Source organism: Equus asinus, chromosome 5, assembly GCF_041296235.1.
Source record: "Equus asinus isolate D_3611 breed Donkey chromosome 5, EquAss-T2T_v2, whole genome shotgun sequence".
Taxonomy (NCBI): Eukaryota; Metazoa; Chordata; class Mammalia; order Perissodactyla; family Equidae; genus Equus; species Equus asinus.
The window spans coordinates 64,690,059-64,714,787 of record NC_091794.1 but is presented as its reverse complement, the minus strand read 5'-3'; the positions used below and the strand labels follow the sequence as shown (position 1 = coordinate 64,714,787).

Genomic DNA, 24,729 nt, shown 5'->3' with positions numbered 1-24,729 from the left:
TCAGATTTTTTTCTTTGGTCTAAACAATTTTTACCACCGCAGTCTAACAAATTTATGAGTAGAATAAGTGAAAAAGGTACTTTGAACTACAGCTATGTTTAGCACCTTGTTGATCTCAAAGTCTTCCTGCATTTGGGGGAATGAGAAATTATCTAAGGGAGGTCTACGGAATTCTTATCTACACCCAGCACCTCCTTTGATGTAGTTAGCAGTAATTATCTACTTGTTGAAGGGTATTTTTTCCTGTTAACTACACTTTCATTTCATTTATTTTTTCTTTTTAGGTTAGTGAGATTACTTGGAAAGAATCCTATAACTGTAAATTGGGCTCAGATAATTTAGCATTTTCTTGATTTGTGGATTTGATGGCGTGGTTATTTGGGGGAGTGTTACTTTTCTTTTCCCATATTTTTATTTGGCAATTAAATTGATTTTTATGTAACTTTTGTATTTGTTACCTCTTCCTTAAGTAACTCATTTTTCACATTGCCACTGTGGCAACCATAACAGTTGGGCAGTGTATCCACCTTCAATAGACTCTAAACCTCAGATTGGAACACTAGCTTGATGATGTTGTAATGCTCCCATGTGGGTTCCAGAATTAAGGCCCTTAAAAATGTATTTTAGCCCGCGATCAGACCTTGGAAATTTATTCTAATGTATATCCATTCAACAGGACCAACACTGATCTGTCATCGAGGGGTGCCCAGTTTACAGAATCTTTTCATTTGGTCTCATTCCAGCCTTTGGAAGTTATTTACCTGACTAGATTTCGTGGTCTTCTGCACTTGTAGGGCTGTTTCAGGCAGGTGTTAGAGGACCTCTGGAGTCCAACCTAAGCCTCCAATCGCCCCTTGGTGGGGTTGGCACACTGACTAGTTTTCTTCCTTTTCCCATGTATTTGATGCTAGCAGGATTAAAGGTGTTTTAGTGTCCTTGAGGTGCTAAGATGTTTTGTTTGCATTTATCTTTTTGTGTATATATGTTTGTTTTTAATGCAGATTTTATGTTTTCCTCCTAACTTTTATATTTACAGTGAATACAATCAAGTGGCATTTTAAAATTTTGCTGGAAAGTGAAGACATGAGACTGAAGATATCTCTTTTAAAAGAACCAAAGCATATCCTTTTAATACTTATAAACCTTATTATGATCATCTTACTATGGTATTGTTAAAAGTTTTACTTTGTGTTCTACTTGTGCAATGGATTTTTTAAAATTTCTTTAATGATAGTTTAGTTAAATTGTTTTTGAAATATTTGAGATCGTGTGCTGCAGGCAAGTCTTCAAAGCAAACTGTTTGCTCTAAATCTTACTTTCAAATTCTTATTGACATTTTTCTTACTCTACTTAAGTACTGTACTTAAGTACATAAAAAACATTTTTGTTTAGTCTAGTAGGATCTTAAAGAGAAGCTTTTTTTAAAACCAAAAGATTTCTTTGCTGGGTGAACTAGTACATTTGCACTGTGTTTTGCTTTCTGTTGCTCATACTGATGATAAAGTGGAGGACAAGCTGGGGAAATCTGAGCAGTCAGACCTTTATTATTTCACTTGGGAAGGTGGCAATTATAAATAGTTGTTCTAATGCATGACCCTATATTTTGTCAGCAAGAATTCCCAATTATATATCAGGAAGATATGATAGGCCCCTCTACCTTCATTCTTAGTTCTTTCGACCAGTGCTTTTAAAAGCATCACCTGAGGACGTTATTGTAGGGCTGCGATGGGGTAAGTACAGAAATTGAAAGTAAGAGGTGAGAAATTTTTGTAGCAATTTGACATTATCACAGCATTCAAAGATCATTTTCCTAGTAATTTATTTTTATTTTATCTTACAAAATGTTGATCTGCAACAGATTTGAAATAAAGAAATACGTTTCCTTTATCAGAGATAGAAAAGCACTATTTTAGACTTTTGACCAAATTTTTTGAATTTATATTATTTTGTCTGCTTATTTTACCTTTTGAGTGAAGATATAATTCCTTTTATTTCTCCTTAAGTCATCTTTACTCTCTTTTCAAAGTGTGCCCTCGAGTTCATGCCATGTACATTCCTGCAGGTTGTGACTGTGTCCATTGTCTGCTTTTACCTTTTCAAGCTGAAGAGTAACAGTTTTTTTACACCTTCTTAATCTAACACTCCTCTCATTTCTCCCATAATTTTAGTTGACCTGTTAGTTTGAAGATATGTCACGAACACCTGATGTGTACTCACAGCAATTTATATAAGGATTAGCTTAATGGTTTTTGTTGGGGATTTGTCTGTGTGTGTTTTCTCCCTTTCTAAGGGTTTTACCTAACATTGTTTAGGTTGCAGCAATTGCATCAGAGCGAGTTTTCAGTAATGGTGTGGTGACGTCCAGGTCCTTTTGTTTACGTCACATTTGGAGTTCTAAGGATTCCAGGGCCACTTTATTATCTATTTGTGCAGATTCTTAAGATCTTCCTACAATTTCTTTTTTACCTTTTTGGTTATTTGCTTAATGTATCATATTTTGAAGTGTTAAAAATATCTTAGAACATCCCAGAATAATTATGGCACATTGTCTTTCTTTTTCCTTGGGGTTTATTGATTGCTCAGATAAGCCAATAAAAAGCGTAGATGAGAAGAGGAGGAAGTAAAAAGATTATACAATAACAAGAGAACAAGCATCCCAGTCAGGAATCATCTGATCATATAGATATCCAGATGTAAGCAAGAGAAAACGTCCCTTGTAAGTGACAAACTGAAATACCTTCTCTAGATACACAGTTCTGCTAGGGTAAGTAGCTTGTTCTTGTACTTGAGCACCTCAATTTATAGAAATCCTCCTGATAAATCAGAAAATGGCTTAAATAAAGTAAGAATTTTAGGTTTCATCTCTTATCCAGCACTATGCACCTTGTAGGTGCAGTGAATTATAGTTGAATTATTTCCTGAATTTAGTGTCAAAAAGTTTGGGAAGATTTTAGTTACAGCAGTTAAGCTGTAGGTTTTTCCTAGGTAAATTGTTATTTATTTTTTTTTGTGAGGAAGATTGGCTCTGAGCTAACATCTGTTGCCAGTCCCCCTCTTTTTGCTTGAAGAAGATTGTCCCTGAGCTCACATCTTGCCAGTCTCCCTCTATTTTGCACATGAGATGCCGCTGCATCATGGCTTGGTGAGTGATATAGGTCCACGCCTGGGATCCGAACCCACGAATCCCAAGCTGCTGAAGGAGAGTGCACAACCTTAACCACTATGCCACTGGGCCGGCCTCGGTAAATTGTTATTATAATGTATAACTTAAGCAGGTGTTTTACTGTTAGAGTTCAGTCTTCTTTTAACACTTGGTTCTTTAAAACTCATCAAAATAATACATGCTTATTCTAATAACTTAAATCATACAGATTTTTATAAATAAAAAAGTGTTGTTCTCTTTTCTCCCCAACCAGTTTAGTGTAGATTCTTCATACCTTTTGATCTGATAGATGTTTTTGTGTATCTTTTGGCCTTGTTTATGCAATATTTTGTAACACAGTTTTTAAATATTCATGTAGTCGAATCTTTGCTTTTTTCTCTTTTGGCATCTAGATTTCTTATCTTGCTTTCCATTCTTCTTACAATTGTTTTGATAGATGCTTATTTTCCTTTATGTGGAAAAAATGTTAAAGTCATAAAATGAAAAATACATTTAGAAGCTTGAAATGTTTGACCCCATTTTATAACCTTCTTATAATCTGCATGTGCAAATTATGTTATTTATTAAGATTTAAAACTTGTGTGTTTTATGTCTCCTTAACGTGGTGACACATCAAGAATTGGTAAGCTGTGTGGGCTGGACTACTGCTGAAGAACTGTATTCATGTAGTGATGACCATCAGATAGTGAAGTGGAACTTGTTAACCAGTGAAACAAGTCAAATAGTAAAGCTTCCTGATGATATCTACCCGATAGATCTGCATTGGTTTCCAAAAAGTTTAGGCATAAAGAAACAAACTCAAGCAGAAAACTTCGTTCTCACAAGTTCTGATGGTAAGTTTTAATAAATGTTATATGCTCATTGTTGTATTTAAAAGACATAATATATTAGTATGGTGCTATAGTGGTTAGGATTTGGCACTCTCACCATGTGGCCCAGGTTCATGTCCCAGTTAGGGAACCACACTACCTGTCTGTCGGTTGTCATACTTCAGTGGCTGTGTGTTGCTGTGATGCTGAAAGCTCTGTCACTGGTATTTCAAATACCAGCGGGGTCACCCGTGGTGGACAGGTTTCAGTGGAGCTTCCAGACTAAGACAGACTAGGAAAAAGGACCTGACCATCCACTTCTGGAAAATTGGCCATGAAAACCCTATGAATAGCAGCAGAGCATGTCTGATAAAGCGCTGGAAGATGAGAGGATGGCGCAGAGAGACTGGGCAGGATTCCACTCTGCTGTGCACGGGGGCGCTAGGAGTTGGAATCAACTTGAGGGCACTAACAACAACAACAACAACATATTAGTATGACTTATGCTTTGAGTTGTTTTACAAAACTGATATTTGTGCATCTGCCTACTTTCATACACACTTGTTATCCATTTTCTATGTAGTCAGTTGGTTTGTGTATAGGCTATAAAACTATTTTCATGGAAGAAAGTGAATTAAACTGGTGTATACTGGGATTGAAACTGACCTTTTGGCCTTACTTTTTCTGTGCTCTCAAGTTAACTTTATAACATAACCACACTAAAAAAATATGGACACAACCCATGTTCATTTATTAAGCTTTCTGTTAAATATAATCTTTATTGTCTAGTACATGTTAATTTCCACTTACTGAGTTGGAGACCTATTTAATTTGATTATATTTTTATTATCGATGAATAAAAAGCATGATTTTTCTACTTTTTTTTTTTTTTTTTTTGGTGAGGAAGATTTTCCCTCAGCTAACATCTCTGCCAGTCTTCCTCTATTTTATATGTGGGATACTGCCACAGCATGGTTTCATGAGCAGTGTGCAGGTCTGCACCCAGGATCTGAACCTGTGAACCCTGGGCCACCAAAGTGGAGCACGAGAACTTAACCACTACACCACTGGGTTGGCCCCTATGATTTTTCTACTTTTTAAGGGAATATTTTTATTTTCTTAGAAATAACTTGAACTGTTTTCTTCTGTATTACACTTTACCTACTGTGTCAATTAAGAGTACATTCATCAAAAGTAAGAGAAACTTACTTGGCTAACCTATGTGCAGATAGTTGTTTGGTTCACCTCGCTCCAGGGGTTGATGATCACACACAGCTGCATCAGGCCTGTTCTCACCATCTGTTGGATAGGCTCTCCCCACCAGGTGAGCATGATGGCAGCCAGCAGCCCAAGTCTCACCCTACTAGAAAAGAAATGTTAGCAGAGAGAGTGTGCTTCTTTCTTAGTATCTTTTGCAGGCAAGTTGCAGAGAAGGTCCTAGACAAGCTTGGTTCACAAGCCCATCACTGAGTGAATCACTTTAGTCAAGGGAATGGGATGCTGATTGCCTGAGCATGGCAGCCCTCAGGGCACCGTGGAAAGGGAAAGAGAAGAGGACTTTTGTGACCAGAGCAGGGAAGGGATGTTATGGCAGACAGTCACATCAGATTCCACTTCTTTTACAGACATAACTCATGGTAGTTGTTTTTTTAACCTCTTTTTCTGAGTCTTGATTAAATGTGATATTGTGTGAAAGTACTTGCAATAGTGCTTGTTGCTAAGACGGACTCTGAACCACAGCTAGAATTTAGTTTACCTCACATGATAAAATGAAGGGTTGACTTTTTTGAGGGGGCGAGCGTTGTTTGATTTATTTTGTTTTAATCTGAATTATTCTTTTTATTTTTCAGTTATTTTATTGAGGTCATAATGGTTTATAAGGTTCTGTAATTTCAGGTGTACATTATTATATATCAGTTTCTGTATAGACTGCATCATATTCACCCCCAATAGTCTGGTTGTTATCTGTCACCATCCATATGTGCCCCTTTATCCCTTGCACCCTCCCCCAGCCCCTTCCCCTCTGGTAACCGCTAAGCTATTCTCCTTATCCATGTGTTCATCTCCCACAGATATTGAAATCCCACAGATATGAAATTTCACAGATAGTGAAATCATGTAGTATTTGTCTTTGTGTGGCTTATTTCACTTAACATCATACCCTCAAGGTCCATCTATTTTGCTGCCAATGGGACAATTTTGTCTTTTTTTATGGCTGAGTAGTATTCCATTGTGTATGTATACCGCATCTTCTTTATCCAGTCATCAGTCAGTGGGCACTTGGTTTGCCTCCACGTCTTGGCTGTTGTGAATAATGCTGCAGTGAGCAGAGGAGTGCACAAATCTCTTTGAATTGTTGATTTCAAGTTCTTTGGATAAATACCCAGTAGTGGGATGGCTGGGTCATATGGTATTTCTAATTTTTTGAGGAATCTCAATACAGTGTTCCACAGTGGCTGCACCAGTTTGCATTCCCACCAGCAGTGAATGAGGGTTCCCTTTTCTCCACACCCTCTCCAATATTTGTTATTTTTTGTCTTGGTGATTATAGCCATTCTAACGGGCATAAGGTGATATCTAAGTATAGTTTTGATTTGCATTTCCCTGATGATTAGTGATGTTGGACATCTTTTCATGTGCCTCTTGGCCATCTGTATATCTTCTTTGGGAAAATGTCTGTTCACATCCTCTGCCCACTTTTTGATCAGGTTGTTTGTTTTTTTGTGGTTCACTTGTGTGAGTTCTTTATGTATTATGGAGATTAACCGCTTCTCGGATATATGATTTACAAATATTTTCTCCCAGTTGGTAGGTTGTCTTTTCATTTTGATCTTGGTTACCTTTGCCTTGCAGAAGCTCTTTAGTTTGATGAAGTCCCACTTGTTTATTTTTACTTTGGTTTCCCTTGTCTGAGTAGACATGGTATTCAAAAAGATCCTTTTAAGACTCATGTCAAAGAGTGTATTGCGTATATTTTCTTCCAGAAGTTTTATGGTTTCAGGTCTTACCTTCAAGTCTTTGGTCCATTTTGAGTGTAATTTTGTGCATGAGGAAAGGTAATGGTCTACTTTCATTCTTTTGCATGTGGCTGTCCAGTTTTCCCAGCACCATTTACTAAAGAGGCTTTCCTTTCTCTATTGTATGTTCTTGGCTCCTTTGTTGAAGATTAGCTGTCCATAGATGTGTGATTTTATTTCCGGGTTTTCAATTCTGTTCCATAGATCTGTGTGCCTGTTTTTGTACCAGTACCATGCCGTTTTGATTACTATAACTTTGTAATATATTTTGAAGTCAGGGATTGCGATGCCACTAGCTTTGTTCTTGTTTCTCAGGATTGCTTTGACTATTTGGGGTCTCGTGTTGCCCCATATGAATTTTAAGATTCTTTGTTCTATTTCTGTGAAGAATGTCATTGGGATTCTGATTGGGATTGCATTGAATCTGTAGGTTGCTTTAGGTAGCCTGGATATTTTAACTGTGTTTATTCTTCCAGGCCATGTACATGCAATATCTTTTCATTTCTTTATGTCATTATTGATTTCTTTCAATAATGTCTTATAGTTTTCTTTGTATAGGTCTTCTACCTCCTTGGTTATATTTATTTCTAGATATTTTATTCTTTTCGTTGCAATTATAAATGGGATTGTATTCTTGAGTTCTTGTTCTGTTAGTTCGTTATTAGAGTATAGAAATGCCACTGATTTTTGTAAGTTGACTTTGTACCCTGCAACTTTGGTGTAGTTGTTGATTATTTCTAGTAGTTTTCCAATGGATTCTTTAGCGTTTTCTATACATAAGATCATGTCGTCTGCAAACAGCGAGAATTTCACTTCTTCCTTGCCTATTTGGATTCCTTTTATTTCTTTTTCTTGCCTAATTGCTCTGGCCAAAACCTCTAGTACTGTGTTGCATAAGAGTGGTGAGAGTGGGCATCCTTGTCTTGTTCCTGTTCTCAGAGGGATGGCTTTCAGTTTTTCCCCATTGAGTATGATGTTGACTGTGGGTTTGTCATATGTGGCCTTAATCATGTTGAGGTACTTTCCTTCTATACCCATTTTATTGAGTTTTTATCATGAATAGATATTGGAGATGTTGAATATCCTTGTGTCCCTGCTATGAATCCCACTTGATCATGGTGTATCATCTTTTCATGTATTGCTGATAGAAAATATCAGTTTGCCAATATTTTTTTGAGAAGTTTTTCATCTATGTTCATCGTTGATACTGGCCTGTAATTTTCCTTCTTTGTGTTGTCCTTGCCTGGCTTTGATATCAGGGTGATGTTGGCCTCATAGAATGTGTTAGGAATATGTTCGTCTTCCTCAATTTTTGGAGGAATAGTTTGACAAGAGTAGATAATAAATCTTCTTTGAATGTTTGGTAGAATTCTCCAGAGAAGCCATCTGGTCCTGGACTTTTATTTTTGGGGAGTTTTTTGATTACTGTTTAATCTCTTTAGTTGTGATTGGTCTATTCAGATTCTCTATTTCTTCTTGATTCAGTTTTGCTAGGTTGTAAGAGTTTAAGCATCTATCTATTTCTTCTAGATTGTCCAGTGTGTTGGCATATAGTTTTTCATAATATTCTCTTTTGTTATTTTCTATTTCTGCATTATCTGTTGTAATTTATCCTCTTTCATTTCTTTTTATTTATTTGAGCCTTCTCTCTTTTTTTCTTAGTGAGTCTGGCTAAGGTTTTGTCAATTTTGTTTATCTTCTCATAAAACCAGCTCGTTGTTTCATTGACCCTTTCTACAGTCTTTTTTGTTTCAATTTCATTTATTCCTGCTCTAATTTTTATTATTTCCCTCCTTCTGCTGAGTTTGGGCTTTGTCTGTTCTTTTTCTCATTCTAGTAGATGTAGTTTAAGATTGTTTATTTGAGCGTTTTCTTGTTTGTTACCTTTGGCCTTTATTGCTTTAAATTGCCCTCCTAGGACTGCTTTTGCTGCCTCCCATATGAGTTGTTATGGTGTGTTTTCGTTCTCATTTGTCTCCAAATATTTTTTGATTTCTCCTTTTATTTCTTTGACCACCCATTGGTTGTTCAGTAGCATGTTGTTTGTTCTCCACGTTTTTGTTCCTTTTCCTGCTTTTTTCTTGTAGTTGATTTCTAGTTTCACAGCATTATGGTCGGAGAAGATAGTTAATGTGATTTCATTCTTAAATTTATTGAGGTTTGCCTTGTTTCCCAATATATGGTCTATCCTTGAGAATGTTCCATGTGCACTTGAGAAGAATGTATAGTCTGCTGTTTTTGGATAGAGTACTCTTTATATATCTATTAAGTTCTTCTGGTCTAGTTTTTCATTTAATTCCACTATCTCCTTGTTGACTTTTTGTCTGGATGATCTATTCATTGATGTAAGTGGGGTGTTGAGGTCCCCTACCGTTATTGTGTTGTTGGCAATATCTCCTTTTAGGTTTGTTAATAGTTGCTTTATGTACTTTGGTGCTTCTGTGTTGAGTGCATATATATTTTATGTCTTCTTGGTGGAGAGTCCCTTTTATCATTATATACTGCCCCTCTTTGTCTCTCTCTACCTGTCTTATCTTGAAGTCTACTTTGTGTGATATAAGTATGGCAACACCTGCTTTCTTCTGTTTGCCATTAGCTTGGAGTACCATCTTCCATCCCTTCCCTCTGAGCCTATGTTTGTCTTTAGAGCTGAGATGTGTTTCCTGGAGGCAGCATGTTGTTGGGTCTTGTTCTTTAATGCATCCTGCCACTCTGTGTCTTTAGATTGGAGAATTCAGCCCATTTACATTTAGAGTGATTAATGGTATTTCAGGGCTTAATACTGCTATCTTGTCACATGTTTTCTGGTTCTTTTGCATTTCCTCTGTTTCTCGTCCTGTGTATTTTGGACTACTGATTTGATTAGGTAGTTTTCTACATTGGTTTTCTTCATTTTCTCCTTGTTTATCATATATGTCGCTCTTCTAATTATTTGTTTAGTAGTTACCATTAGGCTCGTATAAAAAGTCTTGTAAATGAGATAGTCCATTTTCTGTTTGCCTCTTATTTGCTTAGACTATACTGATTCTGTCCCTTTCCTCTTCCCCTTCTGTTATTTTTGTCACATCTTATTCTAGCTTGTGTTGTGAGTTTGTGTTTAAAATGATGAGATAATGTTTATTTTGGTCTTTTCCTTTTCTTCATCCTTGCTGTAAAAGTTAACTGTTTACCAACCTGATCTGATAGAGAGCTGCTGTTTTCTGATTATTGCCTACCTATTCATCTCCTTGCTCAGGGCTTTGTAGCCCTTTTCCTGTTTTTTTTTCCTTTCAGGTATGACGGCCTTCTTGAGGATTTCTTGTGGGGAGGGGGGTCCTGTGGTGATGAACTCCCTTAGCTTCAGTTTATCTGGGAAAATTTTTATTTCTCCATCATATCTGAAGAAGATTTTCGCTGGATAGAGAATTCTTGGTTCAAACTTTTTGTTTTTTGGGTTTTTGAATATATCATTCCACTCTTTCCCAGCCTGTAAGGTATCTGCTGAGAAATCCACTGAAAGCCAGATAGGTGTTCCCTTGTAAGTTATTTTCTTCTGTCTTGCTGCCCTTAGTATTTTTTCTTTGTCATTGAATTTTGCCAGCTTTACTAGTATATGCCTTACAGTAGGTCTTTTTACATGAACATAGTTGGGTGTTCAAGTAGCCTCTTTCATGTGGATTTCCGTTTCCTTCTCCAGGTTTGGGAAATTCTCCGCTGTTATTTCTTTGAACACACTTTCTGCTCCATTCTCCTTCTCTTCCCCCTCTGGAATACCTATAATCTTTATGTTGCATTTCCTAATTGAGTCAGATATTTCTCTGAGAGCTTCTTCATTTCTTTTTCATCTTAGTTCTCTCTTGTCCTCCCTCTGAAGCACTTCTGTAGTACTGTCTTCTAAATTGCTAATTCAGTTCGTATTGTCACTTTTGCTGTTTAGAGAGTACAGAATTTTATCTCATCCATTGTGTTTTTCATCTCCAACAATTCGGATTGTTTCGTCTTTGTAGTTCTAATCTCTTGTGTGAAGAAGCTCCTGAATTCATTAATTTGACTTTGTGTTTTCTTGTAACTCATTGAGTTTTTTTTATGATAGCTATTTTGAATTCTTTGTCACTTACGTTATGGATTTCTGTGTCTTCAGGGTTGGTTTCTGGGTACTTGTCATTTTCTTTCTGGTGTGGAGATTTAATATAGTTTCTCATACTGCTTGATGGTGTGGATTGTTGCCTCTGCATAGTTATTATTTGGTTGCTGCTGCCACATGCCTCCACTGGATGGGGCTCAGGTGCTGTGTATTCTGGGCCCAGCACAAGCAGGGGCTCCCCAGCTCCGGCCACTGAGTGCTTTTCTCACTGTGCGATGCTCTGCCTGATGGCAGTTCTGGAGCATTGGGCAGGGGAAGGGGTGCTCTCCTTCCCCTGTGCTTCTCTCAGCCTCTGCTTTTCTCTCTGTGCAGAGCTCTGGATGATAGCAGGACTGAAGTGCCAGGTGGGGGAAGGAGCACTTTCTTATACCTGCATGCCTCCCCCAACCGATGCCTCTCTCTCTGCGTGGTGCTCTGGGTGCTCATGGGGCTCCATCAGCTGCCACTTCTCTCTCCGTGTGGTGCTCCTGGCGATTGAGGCCTGGAGCGTGGGGCTGCAGCACCGTGCAGGGACGAGGTGTCTCTTCCCAGCTGCACACTTACCCCAGCCGGCCCCTCCCTCACTGTGCCGTGTTCCCGGCCATCCTGGGTTGGAGTGTGGGGCCCGAGCACCAGGCAGGGACGGGTTGTCTCTCCCCAGCTGCACACCTCTCCCAGCTGGCCCCTCACTCATATGCCATGTTCCTAGTGATCGTGGGGCTGGACTGCGGGGCTGGAGCACCAGGGGGATGGGGTGCCTCTCCCCAGCTGCACACCTCCCCCAGCCAGCACCTCTCTCACTGTGCCACCTTCCCAGTGATCGTGGGGCTGGACCATGGGGCTGGAGTGCCGGGCAGGGATGAGGTGCCTCTCCTCAGCTGCACACCTCCCCCAGCCAGCACCTCTCTCACTGTGCCACCTTCCCAGTGATCGTGGGGCTTGACCATGGGGCTGGAGTGCTGGGCAGGGTTGAGGTGCCTCTCCCCAGCTGCACACCTCCCTCAGCTGGCCCCTTTCTCTCTGCACTGTGCTCCTTGTGATCATGGGGCTGGAGCACTGGGTGGGGACGGAACACCTCTCCTCAGCTGCTCACCCCTCTCCACGGAGCTACTGCCAATCAGCTTCCACTTCCTCCAGAGGATCCAGCCCCCCCCCCCCCGCCATCTTCAGATGTATGGCTGTGTGGGTCTCCCACACACCTTTTGTGTTGTGTGTATGTCCTCTGTTGGTGTCTGAATGTCCTTTTGGTCGTATTTTAGAGGGGCGAGTCCAAGAGAAGAGCTCACTCCACCATGATACTGATGTCACTCTCCTCTCTGGCTCTCTTTCTGTTTCTATTTGCATGGAGTATCTTTTTCCATCCCTTCACTTTCAGTTTGTGAGTTTCCTTAGGTCTGAAATGTGTCTCTTGTATGCAGCATATATATTGGTCTCTTTTTTTTTTTAATCCATTCAGCCATCCTGTGTCTTTTGATTGGAACATTTAAAGTAACTATTGATTGGTATGTACTTATTGCCATTTTGTTACTTTTTTTTCTGGATGTTTTTGTAGTTCTTCTCTTTTCCTTTCTTTTCTTGCTCTCTTCCTTTGTGATTTGATGGCTTTCTTTAGTGTTATATTTGGATTCCTTTCTCTTTATTTTTTGTGTATTTATTATAGGTTTTTGGTTTGTGGTTACCATAAGGTTCATATATATTAACCTATTTAAATAGCAATCTATATTAAGTAGATGATCTCTTAAATTCAACCTCTTAGTAAAAGCCCTATACTTTTACCTACCACCCGACGTTTTATGTTGTTTTTTTTTTTTAAGATATTATTTTTTCCTTTTTCTCCCCAAAGCCCCCAGTACATAGTTGTATATTCTTCATTGTGGGTCCTGCCAGTTGTGGCATGTGGGATGCTGCCCCAGCGTGGCTCGATGAGCAGTGCCATGTCCACGCCCAGGATTCGAACCAACGAAACACTGGGCCGCCCGCAGTGGAGCGCACGAACTTAACCACTCGGCCACGGGGCCAGCCCCCGACGTTTTATGTTTTTGACATCATATTTTATGTCTTTTACTTTTGTGTATCCCTTAACTTCTTATCATAGTTAGTACTTTTAGTACTTTTGTCTTTTCACTTTTATACTAGCTTTATAGGTGGTTGATCCACTACCTTTACTGTATATTGTCTTTACCAGTGATATTTCTTCTTTGATAATTTTCTTATTCCTATCTGTGGCTTTTTCTTTTCCACGTAAATAAGTTCCTTTAACGCTTCTTTTTTTTTTTTTAAGATTAGCACCTGAGCCATCATCTGTTGCCAATCTTTTTTCTTGTCTTCTCCCCAAAGCCCCCCAGTACATAGTTGTACATTCTAGTTGTGAGTGCCTCTGGTTGTGCTATGTGGGACACCGCCTAAGCATGGTCTGATGAGTGGTGCCATGTCTGTGCCCATGATCTGAACTGGTGAAACCCCAGGCCACTGAAGTGGAGCGTGCAAACTTAACCACTCGGACACAGGGCTGCACCCCCTTTAACACTTTTTATAAGGCCAGTGTAGTGGTGATGAACTCCCTTTTTGCTTGTCTGGGAAACTCTATCTCTCCTTCCTTTCTTAATGATAACCTTGCTGGATAGAGTGTTCTTGGCTCTAGGTTTTTTCCTTTCAGCACTTTGAATGTATCGTGCCACTCCCTTCTAGCCTGTAAGGTTTCTGCTGGGAAGTCAGCTGATAGCCTTATGGGGTTTCCCCTGTATGTAACTTGTTGCTTTTCTGTTGCAGCTTTTAGAATTCTCTCTTATCTTTAATTCTTGGCATTTTAATTATAATGTAAAGGAATTCTGGTATAAAATACTTTGTAAAGCTATTAATCCTTAAATTATATTGGAAATTGATTTTTTAATACATTGTATTAGTTATTGTAAAATAGTTCTCATATTCTCCTGGTTAATATGTCCATTTTTAAGTCCTCTTTAAAAAGATTTTGTGTTCATTTCTTTTCTTTTTTTTTTTTTTGAGGAAGATTAGCCCTGAGCTAACATCCATGCCCATCTTCCTCTACTTGATGTGTGGGATGCCTGCCCCAGCATGGCTTGCCAGGTGGTGCCTTGTCCTCACCCTGGTCCGAACTGGTGAGCCCTGGGCCGCCAAAGTGGAACGTGCGCACTTAACCACTGCACTACTGGCCGGCCCCAGTGTGTTCATTTCTTTTTATCAGACATTAGCAGTTACCAATCTCTTTGTGGCTTTTTACAACCATCTGCCAAAGCATTTCTGCTATTAAACAGTCTGCAAAAGTGCTCATTTGCTCTTTTTCCTAAAAGCCTATTCCAAGCCTTCTCTTGTTCCATGGACATTTCTAAAGGCATTTCTAACTTTAAGAAGTGTGTTTCATATAATTTTAATCTACCTCCTCTGTTCTTTTTCTCTTTTATGTTATTTTCTTCTTTTTAGTGTAATTTATCCTTTATTTAATAACAAGAGATTTAACTTCATACATCGGGATTTAAATATTCATGTTTTTTATCCAAATCATCCATTGTTTGTTTAGTAAATCAATAAATGAATTTTATTGATTATATTTTCTTTCCAACTCCACCCCTAGCAAATACTTGGAAATAAATTAATTCATCTCTAGTTTAGGTTTTGCATTTTTAAAAGCCTATAGAAAAGCTGTAGAGAAGAAGAACCAAAATAGTTAAATGGATAATTATGAGTTTTTAAATATTTGATGTTTGTAATTTTATATTTATGCTTTACTTTGGGTGTGCTTGTCAAGCGATTTATAATAATCAGACAAAATACAAGGTCCAAAGATTTACTGAGTGTCACATCTATGCGAAGAAGTGACCTTAGTTGTCCCAGTCTTCTGTGAGGTCATAGGAAGCAAGAATAGTTTTAGCATTTGTCAGAAAGTCGGTATGAGATATTTTAGGATAAGAAGTATCAATCATTTAAATACGTAAAATTTCTAAAATATGGACTAGGATGAAAGGAAATTCCTGGACCCTCTATTTGTAATTTGTTGTTTGGTTAATCTCTTTGGTGATGGTTCATTCATTTTATGCAGCAGTTGCTTAGCAGGTGGATACTCTGTGCTGGGCAGAATGCTAACATTTAGTGAAACAGTCCTGGATGAAGAAAACAATGGCCACAGGATTAGCTTTCCATTTGAGATTTTTTCCCCCTTATATTTTCTCTGTAAAGGAATGCATTAAAAAAGGTATATCCAAATTAATTTTAAGTTAGTCTCATAAAGAGACTAATGGTGCAATTGAAGTCAGTTATCTTGTTACACTGAAAAATGACCTAGTGGTAAATATAAAATTAAAACAAAGGTATGGGGAAAAGTAGATGATGCTGGTGGGTGGTTAGATGGAGGAAAAGGGAGCTTATTGTAGAGGGCCTAGAAAATGAATGATGAGAAAAGAAAGTTATCAGACTGAATGAGAATGTAAAGAATATCAAAGTAGCCTCCTTTTTTTTTTTTCCCCTATTTACTGAGTTTGGTTAGTGGGTTGGTTAAACTTAACAAATGCTGATTATTAACAAATTTAACAAAAGCAATATTGCAAATAAAAAATATAAGGAAGACATGGTCCCCCACCCTGAACAAATCACAGCCCAATAAAAAATGCTACAACAGAGCTGCTAAGAATGTGCATTGTATGCAGAAAAGAGGGAATGACTGTTGGTGGGAATGGGTGGGTGGTCCGTGAAATAACCACAGGGTTCTAGGCCTTACATGTTTTAAAGCCATCTGTATCAGTAAGAATTCTCCAGAGAAATGTTTTAAAGCCATCTTAAGCATCTAACTTAAATGTATTTTTATGTTGTTAATATTAGGCCGGAATGTTGAAAAGCCCTAAGTTAAAAATGAATTCAAACAAAATAAATCCTCTGAGGCAAAATTCAATTAGGCAGCCACCTGATTCTTTTATTGCAATATATTTATTTATTTATTTATTTATTTATTTATTTGGGGAGAAGTTTCTAATTTCACTGAACTTATTTTGTTATGAGCTGTATATTACTAGGCTTCATGGTCATCCAGAAGCACACTGATCTTTCCTTGGCTCCTTGGAGCTCTTACTCTTTGTATGGTTGCTTTGTCCCCTTGACATCTCTTACATAGTTTGCTTTTAAAGTTGTAAGCTTTTTCCTTTTTGCCTGTGTATGTGTGAACTTTCTGAGGGCAGCAACCAAGTAGCGTGCTTCTTTTTGTCTACCTGGTGCCTCACACAATGTAAGATCATATAGGGCACGTATCTTAAAATTTGGGATTATCAGTTATTAAATTAATTAAACAAGGAGACCATTAGACTGAGGTGACTCTAATGCCATCAGCCTGCATAAGCAAACCAAAATCTAAGTCTATAAATGCCTCAAGGTTGCTAAGTTGAAACCCAAGGACAACCAATCACAAGCAGCCAGCTAGGCTTTAAGCTACGGCCAATGATTCATTGCCTTACTTTGCTTCTGCCTTTTCTCCATGAAAGTCTCTCCCTGAGCTCCCGTCATGGGGACGCTCCTAACTGCCTTAGTGCCCAACTGGAACTGATATTCACTCAGATAAACTCTTAAAAATTTTTAATCTGTCTCAGTGTGTCTTTTAACATCATTTATCTATCTTGGTTCCTCTCCTTTATACCTTTTCCACAGCCTATAAAAAACAAAACAAAACAAAAGCAGGACTGTAAAACTCTGCTTAAACAGAAGCCTTTTTGACGTTTCTCTTGGCCCACTTTGTCTATGTCCCAGCACAGTTTTATTGTCCCCCCTGAACTGTCATAGCATCATATACATACTTCTATTACACCACTTGTTTCAAGGTTTTATAATTTTGTTTTTGTGCCTGTTTTCCAGTAGATTTGTATGTTCCTTGAGAGTAAGAATAATTGCATTATTTGCCCTCATGTCTCCAGTGCCTACCGTTATGCCAGCTAGTCTAGGAGTAGGTACTCAACAGATGTTTGCTGGCTGAATAAATTAAGTTAATAAATAGATTTCTCAGGTGTAATTTCTTTTAGGTAAATTTCATCTGATTTCTAAGTTAGGAAGAGTGGAAAAAACTGTGGAAGCTCACTGTGGAGCAGTGCTTGCTGGAAGGTGGAACTATGAAGGAACAGCGTTAGTTACAGGTGAGTTGTCTGCAAAAATGACATTTTAAATTAATGTTGTAAAGAAAAATTTCCAAAGGAACAGAATATTTTCATTTAGCAATAGTATCTTTCACTAATAGCGAATAATTGGCACAGTGTTGGTCTAGACTGCTATATAATGTTGTAATTCAGAATGTCATCTTAATTATTAGTTTTCTTATATGACTGATGGAGAATGTTCTGTCAAAGGAGGCTTTTGGAACAGTCAAGTATGGGTAAATTAAAGTTGTAATTCTTTAGCATTTTAAAATTCAAAATATTCCCCTTTAGCTGACCTTTATCGTCCTTCCACCTCTCTCCCATCTTCTGCTCTACTGCAAGTGTTCTCATCTTCACATATTGTGCTATCTGTTGCTGCCTAGCGAATGACCACAGAAGTGAGTAACTTAAAATAATAAAGATGCATTCTCTCCCAGTTTCTGTGAGACAGGGTACAGTTTAGCTGGGTGGTTCTTTCCCAGACCTGTGAATTTGCACGGGGCTGCAGTCCAGTGAAGGCTTGACTGGGGCTGGAGGACCTGCTTCCAAGGTGGCTCCCTCATGTGGCTGTGGGCAAGAGCTCTTAGTTTCCCTCTGACTGTTGGCCGGAGGCCTTATTTCCTCACCACGTGGGTACTCCATGGGGCTGCTTGTGTATTCTAACAGCAGGACAGCTGGCTTCTCCCCAAGTGAGTGAGCCGAAAGAGAGCAAGATGGAAGCCACAGTGTAGTTCGTGACTTGTCCTTGGAAGTCATACTCCATCATTTCTACCACATTCTGTTAGAAGCAAGTTACTAATTATAACCCACACTGAAGGAGAGAGAAATTCAGCTCCACCTCTCAAAAGGAGGAATAACAAAGAATTTGTGGGTATATTTTAAAATACCACACTTAGCCCCTGGACCTTCTGTAGGACTTTTCTTAGTGAGTTGTCCCTCTCTTGCTTGTTTTTTCAACTTCTCCTTTTCCAGTGGTTTCTTTTTCAGTGTATAAATGTGTTCAGATGTCATCCATCTTGAAAATTGAAGAGAAAGAAATAAAAATCCCTCCTTTAACAAATAATTCTCTCTAGCTACAACTTCCTCTTTCTTTCTTCCCCTTTCAGGCAAGCTGTTCAAAAGAGTAGTCTGGGGCTGGCCCGGTGGCCCAGCAGTTAAGTTTGCATGCTCGGCTTCAGTGGCCTGTGGTTCACCAGTTCAGATCTCGGGCACAGACCTATGTACCACTTATCAAACCATGTTGTGGCAGGCGTCCCACATATAAAATAGAGGAAGACAGGCACGGATGTTAGCTCAGGGCCAATCTTCCTCAGCAAAAAAGAAAAAACAAGAATAGTTTACTACTTCACTCCAGTCCTCAACTCACTGGAATTTGGCTGCAACTCTTCTTATTACACTGAGAGAACTTTTCTTAGAATTCTAGGATGGAGATTTCAGTGAAAATGAAAGCATTATTTGAATAATATACTCATAAGTCTTCTAAGATTAAAGGAAAAAATAAAAATTTTTGTTATGGAAGTTAGGCTACTTTGGTAAAATTGTCTCAAAGTAATTTCAGTTAAATTTTAGTTATGAAGCCCTGTAATTTAATTAGAGTAAATCATGTATGAATTTTAAATATGCATTAATATAGATATGCTGATTTTTATATGCAACTTAATGTTTAAATTTATTTCTTATAGATAAAAATATCTATTACTATTTTCTCTTTACAGTTGGAGAAGATGGACAAATAAAAATCTGGTCAAAGACTGGGATGCTAAGATCAACTTTAGCTCAGCAAGGTAAGTATTATAATCAATAAAAATGTCTTAACATTTTCCCTTAAGAACAGTCTAATATAGTTCCTAAGACTGATTTGGTCAGGTTCAAAACCTGAAATCTTTACTTCTATTTACCTTTTTTCCTCTTCCTTTCCATTTTGCCTGATGGGCCATGGTAACTGTATTATTTGAGCCAAGAAATATCGGAAAGTACAAGGGCTTTTTCTTTGTTAGTGAGTCCATATCAATGCAGTTACGGGCTAATGATTCTTTTTAAAATAATTCCGAAGCATCATGAGCATGTCCTATAGGACTGGGTGTCTAGTTAAGTAAATAATAGTAATAGGACACATTAAGAGTATCTCCTTACTTAAAAAGTCCTAATAACTTCATAATATTAGCACCTTTTCTAAATTATGTTGTACATTTCATTTCTGTACTAATGGAGGGCGGCAGACACCCTGACAATGCAAAACTTGGTGAACTACGACTGCTTAGGGCAGCAGCTCAGGCTTCCATGTTGATTGAGAAGTGCCCGTAAAGTCAGGCCAGTGGTCATTCCTGTTGAGATTTAGATAACGTATGATTTTTTTCTGTATAGCAAATTTATTTTCCTAATTAGGTGTTACCTAGGAACAATAAAGCAGTTTTAATGTTGACCTGAACACATATCAGCGGATCTTCAGAGACACATTCCCAAAAAGCTTGTTGACTATTCTTCAGAATTATGTGATAAAGTCATATTGTGAAGCATTTCCAATAACTGACTTCCAAAAATTTCCAGATTTCATTTTTTTTTTTTGAGGAAGGTTGGCCCTGAGCTGACATCTGTTGCTATTCTTACCTTTTTCCTTTTTTTTCTCTCCCCAATGCCCCAGTACATAGTTGTGCATCCTAGTTGCAAGTCATTCCGCCATGTGGGATGCTGGTACAGCGTGGCCTGATGAGTGGTGCTAGGTCTGTGCCCAGGATCCAAACTGTGAATGCCAGTCTGCAAAGCAGAGCACACGAGAACTTAACCACTCGGCCATGTGGCCGGCCCCTCCAAATTTCCTTTTTAATATCATTGTTTACTCTTACGATGGTGTTAAAATTGTTCTAATCTTTCTAGCTACACATTAATCAAATATTAGCAAAGGTAGCCAGAAGTACTAGGTAGGGGTTAAATCTTTGCTACAGATAATCTCCAAGTGGAATATTTATCCATGAGTAGAAAATTTAGAGTTCATAGAAGCATTCATGGGTGAATTTCAGTTAGAAAAAAGTCAATATATTGTTACTTTAGTAATAAAATGTACCTTTAGAAAATAAATTTTATTTTTTTACTCTTCTGGTGGGCAGAAGGATTTGTTTTTTACTTTATAATTTTTGTTAGAGCTAATTCTTTGCCATTCTCACTTTGGGATGTCTGACTTATGAACACCTGGCAGAATTCTTCAAGAGATCACCACCCCCTTGGAGCTGTGGCTACAGTTCTTTTCAGCTGTTGCTGCTGTGGAGATACTCCTTTTTCCTTTCTTTTCTCTTTTATTAAATTTGTTGTCTACAGAAGACACAGATATTCAGAAAAATTCTGAAAGTTTATCTCACTACTCACTGTAGTAATCTGAATTCTTGCCTAAGATCCTTCACCAATGCCCCCCTAAGGCTCCTTCTGTTTCCTTAAGTTCTTCCCAGTCATCTCCTTCCCTTTTACTACCTTTGCATCCAGCATTTTGGGCTTTCCACAATCTGCAGGTGAAACTTAGAATAAGTCGTTTAAATAAGCATTGTTCATCATAGAGGGTAGGTGACTAGTGCTGTGAATTCATTACTGTAGTTTACCTGTAGAATGGGTTTGGAAACCAAATTACTACTTATTTTACTCTTTTAGAGAAAATACATTGTTTCCAAACTTGCAAAGGCAGTTTGAAAGCACAATGTGTTAATAAATTAAGGACTTTTTATAAATCAGAGGTTATAAATAGATGGCCTGTGGGCTGAATCTGGCCCATCAGTGTGGTACAGGCCCAACATTAAAACGACCAGGGGCTGGCCCCGTGGCCAAGTGGTTAGGTTTACCCCCTCCAAACCAAAACCACAAGGATATCACCTCACACCTGTCAGAATGGCTGTCTTCAAAAAGACAAGAGATAACAAGTGTTGGAGAGGATGTGGAGAAAAGGGAACCCTTGTACACTGTTGGTGAGAATGTAAACGGGTGCAGCCACTATGGAAACCAGTATGTTCCTGAAAAAATTAAAAATAGAAATACCATATGAGCCAGCAATTCCGCTTCTGAGTGTTTATCCAAAGGAAATGAAATCACTACCTCAAAAAACTATCTGCACCCCTGTATTCAGTGCAGCAGCCTTTACAGCAGCCAAGACATGGAAACAACCTAAGTGTTCATCAGTGGATGAATGGATAAGGAAAATGTGGTGTATATATACAGGGGAATGCTATTCAGCCATAAAAAAAGAAAGAAATCCTGCCATTTGTGACAACATGGGTGGACCTTGAGGGCATTATGCTAAGTGAAATAAATCAGACAGAGAAAGACAAATACCATATGATCTCACTCATATGTGGAATCTAACAAGGTCGAACTCATAGATACAGAGAGCAGATTGGTGATTGCCAGAGGTGGAGGGGGTGAGGGGCAAAATGGGTGAAGACGGTCAAAGGATGCAAACTTCCAGTTGTAAGGTAAGTAAGTCCTGGGCTGGCCCCATGGCCCAGTGGTTGGTTGTACGCTCTGCTTTGGTGGCCCAGGGGTTCACCAGTTCAGATCCTGGGCACTGACCTGGCACTGTTTGTCAGGCCGTGCTGAAGTGGTGTCCCACATAGCAGAACTAGAAGGACCTACAGCTAGAATATACAACTATGTACTGGGGGGCTTTGGGGAGAAGAAGAAGAAGAAGAAAAAAAAAGATTGGCAACAGATGTTACCTCGGGCCCAACTTTAAAAAAAAAAAATCAGAATACTTCACATACAAATTTGGATTTCTGGTGTCTTTTGAAAACTTAGAAGATGTGGCAACATTAGATTTGCTTTCCAGCATAAATACAGTCATGTGGAGTTCAGTAGTGACTGCTCTGCTGTAGTTGGATTTTAAGCTGCTGTTACTTTTCACACTCTACCTACTTTATTCGTTTGTTACATTGTAGAACACAATATAGGTCTCTGAAGGGATTTGAGTTTGCAACCCCTGCTTTCAATAATTGGGTCATAACATTGTGATTGTTCGTATGTATCTTGCAGGGAGCACTTAAATCTTATTTTATTTTTAAGTGTCAATTTTTAATAACACATTCACATGGTTCAGAATTTAAAGCATAAAAAAGGGTGTAAAGTTACCTTTTAAATACTACTCCTGTCTCTCATGTTACCCTGTCTTCCAGCCACCCAACAAACATTCCCAAAGGCAACTGGTGTTACCGTTTTCTTGTGTAGCAAGTGTTTTTATATATTCTTTTTTTTCTTTTATAAACAATGGTTGCATACTATATCTGCTACAGTGTGTTCCTTGTTTTTTGTCAATTGAATCATGAACTATCTTGGACATAGTTCCATATCAGTAACTAAAAATCTTACGTAAATTGTTTTCCAAATGAATGTATGATTTCATATTCCCACTAGAAATATATAAAGCTTCCAATTTCTCCACATCCTCAACACCTGTTATTGTCATCCTCGTGAGTGTAAAGTGGTATCTCATTGTAGTTTTGATTTGTATTTCCTTGGTGGCTAATATGTTGTGCATCTTTTTATATGCTTATTGGCCATTTGTATATCTTCTTTGGAGAAGTGTCTTTTCAAATCCTTTACACATTTTTTAATTGGGTTGTCTCTTTATTGTTGAGTTGTAAGTTCTTTATATATTCTCATTAATACACTCCTATTAGATATGTGATTTGCACTTACTTTTTTTTCCCATTTAGTGAGTTTCATTTTCACTTTCTTGATGGTATCTTTTGAAACAAAAATTTTGATGAAGTTCAATTTACCTGTTTTTTTTCTTTGATTGCTTCTGCTTTTGGTGTCAAATCTAAGAAACCATGGCCTAATCCAAAGTCATGAATATTTACACCTATATTTTCTTCTAAGAGTTTTATGGTTTTAGTGCTTACATTTAAACCTATGACCCATTTTGAGTTAGTTTTTGTGTATGGTGTTTTTTTTGGAGAGGGATGTGTGGTGCTCCTTTTTTTCCCTTCCTCCCAAGTAGGTGGGAATAGGATTCTCTTGAAAGCTAAAAATACAGATTATATCATATAATATAGGTAATTTTATTATACATTCATTATATCACGTAATGATATTTTCTATCAACATTCCAAATTTCCTTATCAAAATGGCTATGAAAGGGCTGATCATCTTTCTCCTCTTTGAAGCTTATTTATTCTTCTCACTCAAGGTTTATGTTAATTATGAGATTAATGAACAAGATTAAATTAGATATATTTTCTTATTTTACTTATTGGTATTTCAACTGAGTAATCTGATTTACTGTGGAACTATGCATCTAATGTTTGAATTTTTGATCATTGGTGCCACTTGCACTTTGCTGTAAGGCCTAGATTTTTCCTGTTTTATCTTTGGGAAAAATCATTAAAGAAGTTGAGTTATAATGACATTAACGCTGAAGGAAAAACCCCTGGTTATTTATGAGTTATTTGTTAGAGACTACAAGTTTTGAGGGTGATTATAAACCTGAATTATTGAGAGCTGCATGCTCAAGGATCAAGTAAGAAGGCTAAGATAGGTGAGGGTGGGAGACTACTGCCTCTTTTGAGGAGAAAAACTAAATTTTGGAACAAAAATGAAATAACATAAGCCTGAATTATTGTAAAACCTGGAATTCAGTAACCTGTCCTGAAAGCATCCTTGTGATTTTTACGACATGAATATGTTAATTATACTTATTCCTTGATGAGTAAAAATTAATTCCTGAGTTCATTTCTTGATGATTGGAACTAAATATACTGATAGAAAAAGTTGCAGTCATTACCTTCTCCTCTAATAGAAGAAGCATTAATTCCAAGTTTTTTGGGGAAAATTTGACTTAGTTTAAAAATGACTTTTACTGGTGCCTATGAGAAGTTATTTTTCCTTATTAAAGAAAAATAATATGTAGGCTGGGAATTATTATAATTAAGCCTTATCTTGTGTTACATTGTATATTTTAATTACAGGTTAAAATTGGAGTAGAGTATACTGTAAACCTTTTTCTTTTGAGGAAGATTAGCCCTGAGCTAACATCTGCCGCCAATCCTCCTCTTTTTGCCGAGGAAGACTGGCCCTGAGCTAACATCCATGCCCGTCTTCCTCTATGTTATATGTGGGATGCCTACCACAGGAGGGCGTGCCGAGTGGTGCCATGTCCACACCCGGGATCCAAACTGGCGAACCCCGGGCTGCTGAAGCGAAATGTGTGAACTTAACTGCTGTGCCACCAGGCCGGCCCCACTGCAAACGTTAAGGACATTTCGTCCACACTGTATTCAAATGGAAGAATGGAATGACAAAACATAGAACCTGTCTATAATGAATTTAGTAAAGGAAGTAAACCGGAAATAGAAGGCAGAGTGTGCTGTTTGCTATAAGGTGCTATGGGAGGATAGGAAGGCAGAAATTAGTGCTTTGGGGGAGAGGAAGTGTTAAAAAGGCTTCCCGGCAAATATTCCAACTTCTTTTGACTGTGCTTTGAGAAATGAAGAAATTAGGTAAGGAAATAGGCTTGTTGGCAATGGAGTGGAGCTAT

The 24,729-nt window shown here is 38.1% G+C and overlaps 1 protein-coding gene across 4 annotated transcripts in view; it reads left to right on the top strand.

Annotated features, from left to right (window-relative positions):
- Positions 1 to 24,729, top strand: part of IFT80 (intraflagellar transport 80) — a 141,572-nt gene that overhangs the window by 12,150 nt on the left and 104,693 nt on the right. For 2 of the 4 annotated variants that reach the window (XM_070509759.1, XM_070509758.1), the window contains exons 2-5: positions 1,037 to 1,122; positions 3,777 to 3,996; positions 17,109 to 17,219; positions 18,935 to 19,003. In XM_070509759.1, coding sequence (XP_070365860.1) covers positions 1,084 to 1,122; positions 3,777 to 3,996; positions 17,109 to 17,219; positions 18,935 to 19,003 — 439 coding nt within the window. In that variant the 5' untranslated portion in view covers positions 1,037 to 1,083. Of the gene's footprint in view, positions 1 to 1,036; positions 1,123 to 3,772; positions 3,997 to 17,108; positions 17,220 to 18,934; positions 19,004 to 24,729 lie in introns of all 4 variants that reach the window. The other 2 variants (XM_070509760.1, XM_014862760.3) reach the window with 2 other exon arrangements.